This window comes from Crocuta crocuta, unplaced genomic scaffold, assembly GCF_008692635.1.
Source record: "Crocuta crocuta isolate KB4526 unplaced genomic scaffold, BGI_CrCroc_1.0 scaffold500, whole genome shotgun sequence".
NCBI lineage: Eukaryota > Metazoa > Chordata > Mammalia > Carnivora > Hyaenidae > Crocuta > Crocuta crocuta.
This window is the reverse complement of record NW_027531913.1, coordinates 22496-34902: the sequence shown is the minus strand read 5'-3', so window position 1 is coordinate 34902 and position 12407 is coordinate 22496. Positions and strand designations below refer to the sequence as shown.

The 12407-nt window shown below is 39.5% G+C and overlaps 1 protein-coding gene across 1 annotated transcript; it reads right to left on the bottom strand.

Moving 5' to 3' along the window:
* Positions 1-5577: 5577 nt before the first annotated feature.
* DDX53 (DEAD-box helicase 53) lies at positions 5578-7748 on the bottom strand. The gene is given in 2 exon segments (XM_077774742.1): positions 5578-7493; positions 7495-7748. Coding segments are annotated over 2 exon segments (1851 nt in total). The 5' UTR covers positions 7620-7748; the 3' UTR covers positions 5578-5767.
* Between the last annotated feature and the right edge of the window lie 4659 nt (positions 7749-12407).

The following is a 12407-nucleotide window of genomic DNA, read 5'->3' as shown; positions in this document are numbered from 1 at the left end:
CTCTCTGACCCTCCCCTGCTCGCGCTGTCTCTCTGACTCTCAAAAATAAATAAAAAACATTAAAAAAAATTTTTTAAATAAAAAAATTAAAATTATATACAATGTCATTTTTATTATCATAAAAGTGATATAAATTTTAGAAAAATACTAAAACCGTCTGTAATTTCACAATAAGGAAAACTATGACTATCATTAATGTCTATCTCACTGCTTTTTTCTTTTTTCTTTTTTTAAACTTTTATTTATCTATTTTTGAGAGACAGCATGAGCAGGGGAAGGGCAGAGAGAGACCGACAGACAGACAGAAACTGAGGCAGGCTCCAGGCTTTTGAGGGGTCAGCATAGAGCCTGACGCAGGGTCGAGCCCACAAACTGTGAGATTATGACCTGAGCCGAAGTCAGACGTTTAACCCACTGAGCCACCCAGGTGCCCCCTTATCTGCTTTGTTCTATCTAGGTATATGGACCAGTGTGATTTTCTAAACATAGATGAGCTTATGAACTTCCCTCTTTACTCTTAAATATTCTTGAAGAACATGATTTCTTCTATTCGAGATTGGGAATAGATATCCTGCAGTTTATTTAGCTTGTGTCCTGTCGTTGGACTTTGAGGCTTGTTTTCTAAAATTTAGTTCTTTCAGAGGCACCTGAATGGTTCAGTCGGTTAAGCGTCTGACTCTTGCTCTCAGTTCAGGGCACGATCTCAAGGTTTGTGGGTTTGAGCCCCTCTTCACTCTGTGCTGACAGGGTGGAGCCTGCTTAGAATTCTCTCTCCCTCTCTCTCTGCCCCGACCCAACTTGTGCTCACTGTCTCTCTCTCTTCCAAAATAAACTTAAATTAAAATTTTACTTCTTTCATACAACCCTGTGATAAATAGCCTTGTATGTACATCTTGGTATGTGTATGTGATGATCTCCTTAGTGTAAATGTCTAGATGTGATTTTTACTGGGTCATAGTTGATTAATCATATACTAATTTTATACATAATCCCAACTACCCCTCCGAGGAATATGATTTTTACCAAATTTTAGTTTATCAGTGTTTATTTCCCCGCATCCTTACTAGTGTTAGGTATTTCCAGTCTTATTTTTTTAATCCTAGCACAATTTTCTAGAGAAAGCAGTATGTCATTGGTTTTAATTTTTATTTGTTTGAATAGAAAGAAGTTAAGCAGTTTTTCACATGTACTGTTCACTTGTTTGTCTGTTTGGTGAATTGCCTTTTACATCTCTGCCCGTGTATTTATTTTGGAACTCATCCTTTATTTTTTCTTGGTAAAAATCTCTGTATATTAAATATCAATAACTATGACTGTTTTATATATTTTAAATTATTTTTCTGTTTCCCATTCCTTTTATGGTGTTTTTGACCTTTCATTTTTACATTGTTACACCTGTTAATATTTACCTTCGACTTTCTGTAGTTGCTTCTATGTTTAAATTTTTTTTTCCACTTTCCTATCAGAAATTATTTTCCTACATGGGCAAGCTTCAATTTCTTGTACTTTTATAAAAAGCAAGAATCTAGTGGGGGCTTTATTTCCCTAGGAGGAGTTTGATCATTGATCCTTTGTCCTGGTATGTATATGTGTTATGTATTTTTGAATTTTTAAAGTTTGTTTTGGAATAGACTCTCCTGTCTTTACTAACTTGGACATTCCCCTTTTACTGTACATCATACTAGCTTTTTGTGCAGACTTAGCTCTGGACACTTCTCTCATGATTTGTCAATCATATAGGAGCAACTGTTTCCACTGTCACATTTTTATAGTGTGTTTAAATATTTGATAGTGTAATTTCTCTAAACTATTTTGAATGTTTCAAAATTGTCTCTACGGGAATGCAAGCTAATGCAATACAAATGTCAACATTATTGGCAGATAATAAGAACTACACAAGTTTTGAACTGGAGGAGAGCAGATAGGAATGTGGGGGAAGATGGGGCACTTTGGCTGGACACAAAACGATGAATCTCATTTGACCTGGCAGAAAGGAAGGGGAAACGATTTTCCAGATGCTGCGACTAAGCATCCAGGATTGTGGTGAAGAAGCATTATATAGTGGGTAATGGGTGAAGCATGGCAGATGGGGTCTCATCTTTGTTGGGTACCTATTAAATGTGAATCATCAAAGTAAGCACTGTATAGGAATAACTGAGGTTGGCTGAATCCTCATACTATGTGTCCTGTGTCAGTGCATGCTCAGCGGTCTGCTTTCACTCTGTTCCAGTTTTGATGCAGAACTCAGTACTTCTTTGAGTTTTTAAAAGAACAGTTCACTCACAAAACTTTTGTCAGTCGATGTAAACCACAATTTCTTGACCTCAGTACCATAGACATTTTGGGCTGAAAAGTCCATCGTTTTAGTGCTGTCCTGGGTATTATAGGATGCTTATCCCTGACTTTGTACCCACTAGACGCCAAGAGCAATCTTGCTGCCTGGGTGGGACAATCAAAAGTGTCTTCAGACCTTGCCAGATGTCCCCGAGGGGGGCAAATCAACTCTGAGAATCATTGATAGAGGTGATACCAAAGATAGGGAGGTTGGTGGAGGGTTTTCTGTTAAACATTGCACGAAAAAAGAAATATCCTTTGTTTTCCTTGCTGAACTCCCTTCTTGGTTTCTCTGCAGGCACGTTTGAGGAGTGATGTTTTGCTTAATTGATTGCGAGGTTTCTCAAATCTGACACCGTTGACATTTAAGCTACATGATTCTTTGTTTTGGCGGGTGGTCCTGTGCAGTGTGGGATGGTTAGTAGCGCCGCTGGACTCAACCCAAGAGATGCCAGTACCCCTCTCCTCCCTTAAGTTGTGACAACCAAATCTGTCTCTAGACATTGTCAAAATCAGACCTGATGGGGAACCAGTGATGCAGATTATGTCAACAAGAGGAAGGTTGTGGGGTTTTATTCTGTACAACCCATAAGATACCGTTTTTTCTTATTTTTCTTTTAACACATAGTGTAATAATGATTTCAGAAGTAGAATTTAGTGATTCATCACTTACACATAACACCCAGCACTCATCCCAACAAGTGCCCTGCTTAATGCTCCTCCCCCACGTAGCTCACTCCCCCCGCACCCAACACCCCTCCAACAACCCTCAGTTTGTTCTCTGTATTTAAGAGTCTCCTATGGTTTGCCTCCCTCTCTGTTTTTATCTTATTTTTCCTAAAAGATATCATTTAAAACCCTCTTTCTTCCTCTGAAGTCCTTTCTTGGTTCCTGTGCAACTGGTTTTGGTTGTTTTGTTTTGTTCATGCTCCTGTAGGGATTGTGCATCTCGGTACTAATAATGTTTGGGGCCAAAAAATTCTATGTTATGCGGGGCTGTCCTGTAGATTGTAAAGTGTTTTCACGGCATCCCTGACCTCTAGCCACCAGCCACCAGCACCACCTTCCCACCCAAGCCCCCAATACAAGACCGATGCTATCTCCACATACGGTTAAATGTCTGCTGCAGTGAGGGCCCAAAAGGCCCCTGGTTTAGGACCACCGTTCTAGCTCTGCTTACCTTTCCACGTACAGCGGCTTTTCTTTTCAGTTGTTTCTTTGAGAAGAAATGTACATCTTCTCCTTTTCTTACGCATCGGTGTTGTGATAATTTTTGTTGTTGTTACTCGAACATGATTGAAGAAGCTCACTATCTCATAGTGGTTTAATTGTTACGCTTTTCTCTAACACATATAATGTTTCCCCTTAGAGGTATTCTGGCAAATAACACATACTCTGACTGGCTAACCATTCATCATTTCTACTCTAAGTGAATGGGAGTGGGCCGTTTGAGCTTCCGTCACTCGTTCTGCTCTAGACTGCTTTTGTATTAGGGTAAATCTGCACATACCACTCTGTTTCACTAAACCTGAACATATGGGCAACCTGAATATAAGCATATGATCTTACACACGTTAACTGTATTAAAATAAAAAGAATGTCAGCACTGGAATCAGGCACAACTGAGTTAATGTATCCCTTAACTCCTCTTTAACCGATTTAGTAACCTTAGGGGAGTTAGTTTCTCTGATCTTGTTCCATTCTTTGAAAATTAGGAGTCAGATTACCTTCTGAGTGGGGTTTTTATAAAGATTATAAATTATAAGATAATTTATATATATCAGACACTCAAGAATGCTAAGAATCATTAGGAATTTTATCATGAAATATTGAAGCCCATATTAAGAGCCTTTGAAGCCAGGATTTAGCCTCAAATGCCAATACCTAGAGTATTTACCTCTTTATTTCACTTAATTTCTGACTGACTTAGAGTGGTCACTGCTGGGGATGCTGGGGGAAAAAAGACGATTACATTAGTTTTTTAAAATTTGCTGGAGGTTGTAAGGCTTGACTAATTCTTATGTTGTCAAAAACACTGACTTTTAAAATTTAGCATTATTGGGAGGACTTCATGGAATGTGAGAAGATTCATATTTCCTCTAAATAAAACATATGAGATAGAATTATAAATTTGGAGTTCCTATAGTGGGGCACCTGGGTGGCTCAGTTGGTTGAGTGTCAGATTCTTAATTTCGGTTTGGGTCATAATCTCAGGGTCATGGGATCAAGCCCCGTGTCAGGCTCCATGCTGAGTGTGAAGCCTGCTTAGGACTCTTTCTCTCTCCCTCTTCCCCTCTCCCTCCCTCTTCCCCNCCTCTTCTCCTCTCCCCCCCACCCCCTCACACTCTCACACACTCTCTCTCTACCCCTTCCCCTCTCCCACTCACTCGCTCTCTCTAATAAATAAAATGAAAGAAAAATTTTAAATGGGTTCCTACGGCAAAAGTGTCATTTGGTTGAGTTTTTAATGTCTTTCCCAGTGTATATTTTTCTTTCACATTAATTTTTCTCATGTGTAAATGAAGTTTTGACCTTTTCAAGAGAAATTGAAAAATAAAATATGAAAAGCAAATAACCTGTGAGTCACATTTCAAAAATCAATAAAAATGCAGAATACACTATTCTGGTCATTTAAAAGGGTTTCATTGTTTCACTTTGTTACACAAGGATGTGGTTTTCTTCCTAGGTTAGAAAATAAAGTGTTTGTAAAGGCTGAGTTATACAGGTTTGGTTATAATATAGAATTTAGAGGTGAAGGGGACCCCAAAATTATTTAATACAACCATCCCAATTTATTAGTGAAGAAAGTGAAAACTTCAGAAGGTAAATGATCTCCACGGAAGTTTTAACCAAAGGTTAGTGATGAGGATCTGATTCCCATTGAACCAGACACCATTGCTGTCGGTCACATCTAGCTGAGAAAACAGAATTGTGGTATCTTCTAGAAGACTGGGCATTTATTTTCTAACGATTTTTTCTTTTTTAATTGGGGAATGACAGTGGAGATATTTTTAGGGATTGTTGTCGAACTAACCACTGGGGGAAAATAGACTATTTTGACCAGGATAAACTTGGTGAAAATTATGTTTCAATTCAGTGCAGCTTTGTAAAGCAAGAAAAGCACCATTGTTGTCTGCTCCCAGTCTTTTAGAGAAGACACAAATGGACATGGCAGGCTATAAAAAGAAACTAGACTTTAACCAACACGTAACATTTAATTTTTTCCCACATAATTTCTCACTCTTTCATTTTTCAAACACTTTTGATTTTATTAAGGAACATACACAACGTTGAAGACTTGTATTTAAGAACTGGGTAAATGTCCTTAAGCTGCTAATATGTTTCTAAAACTTCTTGACGGCTCTTGAATATTATAGATCTTAAACATATCTTCAGTCTTCAGGTAGTGTACTTCAACTTTACAGCGTAGACATCACCAAAACTTCTTGGGTTTTTCACGAGATTTTGATTTCTTTCCTGTCTCCTTTTTTTGATTATGTAAGTTGTATTGCTCGGCCATTGTTACAAGATCTTCGGGGACACTCTGATTTGCTCGGTTCAGAATTTTAATCACTTCACTGGCAATCTTCCAATCATTTTGAGTCATGAGTGTAATTGACGTGCCAGTCTTCCCTGCTCTTCCAGTGCGCCCCACCCTGTGTACATATTCTTCGATATTGCGTGGGAAGTCGTAATTATACACATGTGTGACATCATTAACATCAAGACCTCGGGATGCTAAATCGGTAGCAATCAATATTTTCACTTTTCCGGTTTTAAAGTCCTGTAGTGCTTGTTCACGATCATGTTGTTCTCTGTCGCCATGCAGTGATTCTACAGGGATACGTTGTATGCTTAAATCACTGGATAAGTCATCGGCGACAAGTTTTCTGCTCACAAAGATGATAACTTTGTCGTGAGGTAATAGGTTCTCGAGGAATTGTTGGATAAGAGATCGTTTTTCTTCTTCTGTGGTAACAATGACATTCTGCTTCACTGTATTTACGGTCGCTAGATCCAGAGTGCCAACATAAATAATCATAGGCTCTTTCAGATAAGATTGAGCAAGTCGACGAATGGTATCTGGCCAGGTGGCACTTGTCATAATGGTCTGGCGGTCTGGGCGCACATCTAATAAAATCTTCATTATCTGGTGTTCAAACCCCAGATCTAGCATTTTATCTGCTTCATCTAAGACTAAGTAGGTTATGCTTCGTAGGTTGACAAAGTTATTCATTTGCAGGTCATTCAGTCGTCCAGGAGTTGCAATAATGATGTCTATGCCTTTGGTGAGGTCTTGTATTTGTTGATGTCTTTTCCCACCACCATAAACGCAAACACTTTTAAAACCTTTATACGAATACTTAGAGCATTCAGCTTCTATCTGAAGAGCTAATTCTCTAGTGGGTGTAAGGACCAGCATGCCAGGTCCATTCCTCTCCTCTCTGGATACTGGTTGATTATTGAGATGAATAAACCCAGGCATTAAATAGGACAAAGTTTTGCCTGTTCCAGTTTGGGCAACTCCTATAAGATCTATGCCCTGCAAGATGACTGGCCATGCCTGTGACTGAATTGGCGTTGGCTTTTGGAAACCAGCTCTTTTCAGGATTTTCACAAGCTCAGGATAGGGCTGGAAAGCATCTTCAAATTGACAGGTGGGATTGGGGATGGGACGCTTGTCACCATCTTTCAAGTCATCACACGTTATGTCAAAATTTTCCTTTCTCCACATATCTACCTGAACTTGAGACATTGACTGTGTTGCTTTGGTTTCTTTGTAAAAATTTTTCTTAATTGGTGGTAAATCTGCCCATTTTCTTTTTTCCCACTCCACGACTTCCGCCCTGACTTGATCCCAATCTATCAGGGGCTGAACTTGTCTACCAGTGGTATCTGCACGAAAATCTCTTCCCACAGAGGGCTGAGGGACAGCATTATCAACACTGGATTCTGCAGTGTAGCTTCGTTCTTGCTTTTTAATGAGAGTTTCTATAGCCGCCCTGGCCTTTGCTTTCATATCCTTGGCACCAAAAATTTTCACCTCTGCTTCAAAATCACCTCTTATGATCTGTATTTTGGTGTTTGTCGTACTCTGGAGGTCTTTTATCTTTGACCCACCACGACCAATCACCATACCAATCATGTTGTTGTTNGCCACCGCCGCCACCGCCACCGCCACCGCCACCGCCACTGCCGCCGCCATGGGCACCACCCCTGCCGTCCCGGCCGGCTCTGAACTCTTTTGGATTAGGCTCTGGCCTTTTCCCTGGAGCCCAGGCCATTGTTGAGTAAGGGTGAGATTGGCATCGGCCTCTTGCCTACCTAGAGGTAGAAGAGGATGTGGTCCGAGGCCTCTCTCTCGTCAGGCTCTTGACCAAGGGACTATGTTGCCAGGCTGCAGTAACAAAGCAGCAGTTGCACAAGGAACTATTATTGTTCGATGTGGGGAGAGGGCTTTGAAGGCGTGACCAATCAGAGGACTTGATACTAGGATGTGGTAGGCGGGCACTTATGATGCAAAATTTAAAGGCACAGTGTACCGTGAGCCATCGCTTGTGACTTTAACCTTGGTCATTTGGTTAATTAATAGTACCCAGGGTTTCCCCACTGTAAAATTATTATTTCTAGATTCCCATTATAGGAATAAATAATTATTATCATTCTGTTCTTAGGCAGCAGCAAGTCATTAAGTCCAGCTGACCCTCAAAGGCCCACCTCCTGTTTAAAAGTAGTTCTTACTAACAAATTGTATCTTTGCGGTACAATTTGGAAAACACTGCTCTGGGTGAATATTGATCATCTAATGACTGTTTTTCATTTGGTTATTCACCTAGATGTATTTTTACCAGACACATTGTGAGTCTTCCACACTTCTTTGTGAATTATACTAGGAGTTTTAACGCATTCCCAGTATCTTTTAGTTCATTAACTATTAAAACAGGAAATTTTAGTTAAATGTGACTTTTACTTAATGAAGGGTGTACTATATTTCTCTGGCTAGGGTTTCATCTTTATGTGGAATAATACCACGTATTACAGAACCACAGAATTCTAGAGGTGTTGGAATTTTAGGGTCATTTTATTTTACTCCTTCATTAACGAGAGAATGAAATCCAGGCCTTAATATACTTAATCACTTGAGTAGGAGTATTCAGCAAGTCCTTGAGAGTATAAATTCAGAACCATTTCTTAGCTTAGACACAGGAGTTCTTGCTCGTCTACTCTTAAGTGACTCGTCTCTGCCCCTGTTGTTTTATGTGGGTGATAGGAGAGAGTAGAAGGCATGATCATGACATGAAAGAAAGTCATAGAGTGGGGAGAAGGGTAACTATACACAAAAGCAGTGCACTTTGTGGTGGAACTCCTTGTAGTGAATTATTGGGATAGAAGACTTTATAGCTATTAGAGGCACTGACACAGATTGTGCCTTCAAGATCATTCATTACCATCTATGATTGGCCTTATCAGTTGGAGAAACTAATTGTCACCTAAATCAAAGGCCACCAGTGTGATATTCTTTGCTTCGATATCTCTGTAACAGGCTCATCACTTGTTTCTGAAATGTTCCCATTAGGAATTTATCCCGTGGGTTATGATTCGATACCTCAATAACTTGCTCTTAAAACATACACACACACACACACACACACACACACACAAGTATAAAGATGTCAATTAGATGTATTATCGTGGAGCCCCTGGCTAAGAGTTTCTTATAGAACAGAGGGAAGCAAAGGAGGAAGGGTTGGGGTTTCTGGTAAAGTATATCTGAAGGTAAAAAGAAAGGTAATAAAAGAAAAGAGGAGAGTGTGCTTAAGACATTCATCACCATTTTGTTTAGGGTGGTCCCTTACCTTATACTTGATAGACAACAATTAGAGAGTGAAATATTATGAAATAATATAATTTTAAACTGTAACTTCCACAAAGGTTTACTGTACATGAGTTAATGTTGTTCTAAAGCATTCTTGCAGGTGGGACTTCCTTAGAAATAATCTTGACATTATTTTAATCTAATCTGTGATAATCTAAGGCAACCTAGACTTGTGGAATTCCAGTTAACGTTGATAATTATATTTATAGTTGATCTCACATCGGTATTGCACTTTATATTTATAAATACCTGTAGAATTAGTCTACTTGGATGATAACTATCTGGCCATTATTCTATTCTGCAGGTGCAATACAATATGGCAAAAGCTGTCATGATTATTGTACACACTGCTGTGTTTGCTTTGTGCACAGAATCATACTTAATACCGTAGGGTTTAAAGAAGTGGCAGCAATATGGGGTAGTAATAAAGAACTCAAAAGCCTAGGGGCGCCTGAGTGGCTCAGTTGGTTAAGCGGCCGACTCTTGATTTTGGCTCAGGTCATGATCTCATGGATCATGGGATTGAGCCCCGCATTGGGCTCTGAGCTTGCTTGGGGTTCTCTCCCTCCCTCCCTCCCTCTCTCTCTCTGCCCCTACCCCACTCATGCTCTCTTTGAAAATAAAATAAATAAACATTTCTTAAAAAAGGAACACAAGAGCCCAAATAACTGGGTTCTGCTCTCAATTCTTTTTTGGTTTTTTTTTGTTTTTTTTTTTTTTCAATTCTATCCCTTATTAGCTTTGAGTCCTTGAGCAAGGTCTAAGCTACTTATGCCTTGGCTCTGCTATCTGTGGAATGACACGGTAATACTTATCTCATATACACAGAGACACACGGTTACATTCCTTGTTCATAGTAGGAAGTCTCCAAATCTCAATAACCCGTGTCACGGAAACAGTAGATTTGTACAGACAATTATGGACGTTCCCAGTTGCCTGTCCAAGAACTTCCCTGATAGAATGTCCTCTCTCCACGTCAAAATGAAGAAAGTAAAGGTAATAAAAATGCATTCATAAGTCTAAATTAATTCAATTTAAACTTTTTTATTCTAACATTTTGCCCTCCTTTTTGGAAAAAATGCCACTTAAAAAGTGAAACAAGGATAACAGATGATTTTTAGAGATCTCTACTATGGCACAAAAATAAGTAAAAGTAATGCCAGTAACAGGATTTGGTTTTAAAATATTAACTTGTACGTGAAACGTTAGAAGTTCTAAGCCCTCCTCTAGTACAGTAGCAAGTAAACACAATTTAGAATGCTGTTAGGTATTACTCATGATGGCAGACCAAAAGAGCTGGAGGGAAGTAAGTCTGGGAGGCTGGAGAGTTGAGGCACAGCCCTCTAAGGGGTGGAGGTTTGTTCCTTGACCAGGAGGTGTGAAATGAGAGATAGGAGGATATTAACATTGTAGGGGAAGAAACCAATGTGGCCTTGGGGAAGAGATGAGAGCAGCCTGTAAGACTAGGAAACAATGCTTCCCTTAAGGAGAAGGGGAAATGGAGAAAAATAGTTTGGGTCAGAGGAAAAGAAAGGGGGAACTTTCAGGAACTGAAAAGACAATCAAAGACATTTCAAATTAATGTGGTAAAAAAAAAAAAAAAGGGAGTGAGAGTGAATCTAGAGTGAAAAAGTTCTTTGACACTGTTCAGTATTCATTAAGGAAGCAGGGCCATTTGGGGAAAGCAGGATACAATGAAGTGAAGAACGGGGGCTGTGTTTGTGGTATTTTAAGTATAGTGAACTGAGAGACTTGAACAGAGTGTGGCAGTGCTAATTCAAGAAAGGAACAGCTGTAACAAGAAGGGGCCCAAGTAGCAACTGATGTTTTTTACTCCTACTATATGCCAAACATGTAAAATGCATTGTTTCATTTTAATCATCACAGTGGCTCCATAATATGCAACCTCCTCCTTTTTCATGTGAAAACACTGAAACTCCTAATTGTCACATAATATATCCAAGTTCATGAAATGGTATGGTAAATATCTTAGATAAATTTAGACACAGGTCTGATTAGCTTCAAGGCCTTCCCGCCTTCACTACACTCCCATTTGTAGGGGGAAACAGGCTTGATTTGGTGCCTGATTGTAGAGATAGATTAAAAAGTGTGTTTCATCAAAGACGTCGCAAGCTGACAGGCTGGGGACTCGTTGAAGCATGGGACCTTGGGGCTCTTTGGCAGGGAAGATGGAGGGGAAGACATTTATGGGCCAGGAAGAGGAGTTTGGTTTCAGACGTGTAGTTTGTGTTAGTTTGGGGAAATGCAAGTGGGTATGCGAAGGAGGACTGGAGGTTTGAGACTCTACCTCAGATAAGAAGACAGGAGGAAAGATAGGAGAATAATCAGAATAGAAGTATAGTTGAGAGAATTAATATTCTTCCCAGGAAACAGAGTCTAATGGAAAATAGGTTTGCGAGTATCTTTAGGAATGAGAGCAGCTGTATGGTTAGATAATGAGAAGGTGGGGACAGGGGACCAACTGAAGAAAGAAAAAACATCAAGAAAATAAAAAAAGAGCATTATAATAGGAAATAAGGCATGAGAACATGTTGAGAAGACCTACTAAGCAATGTAAAATACTTCATGAAGGACAGGGAGTAAATAAACTACTGACGTTGAGAGAAGGAAATTAGCAATGACTTTCAAGGTCTGTTTTTGGCATAGTGGGGAAACACGTATTACTGGGGAAGCACTTGGGAGGAAAGACAGTTAGATCACGGGGGCACCCTACCGTGCTGGGGAGAGAACCTTCCATCTTGTACCAAAAGCTGTAAGGCATCGTCTTAATTTTTAACCAAGGCTTCTAGGAAACTAAGACTTCCTGGGCCAGTTCCTGGGATTGTTCTGTCAAGGATCCAGTGAATTTTCAGTAAGATTACCTATTATGAATATTGGAAGGAAATGAACTTCATTGGTCTTTCAAAATATGTGGAAAGATAGGATGAGAGAGAGAATCTCATGGAGACAAGAAGCATTTGTTAGCAGTTTCTGAAAGGGAAAGTCTTTCTAAAAGGAGGAATAGGGAGTGCTGGGAGTTCTTTCAAGGAGACTACAGTGCTATTTTTAGCTACCCATTAAACCTTTCTCTCTCAAATTGAGTTTCTTCTCCACAGAGTGGGGGGATGCATTATTTAGGTATATGAAGAAGTGAGGCTATTGAGGTAATTAAATCTCCTTTCAGCACAAACCGTAA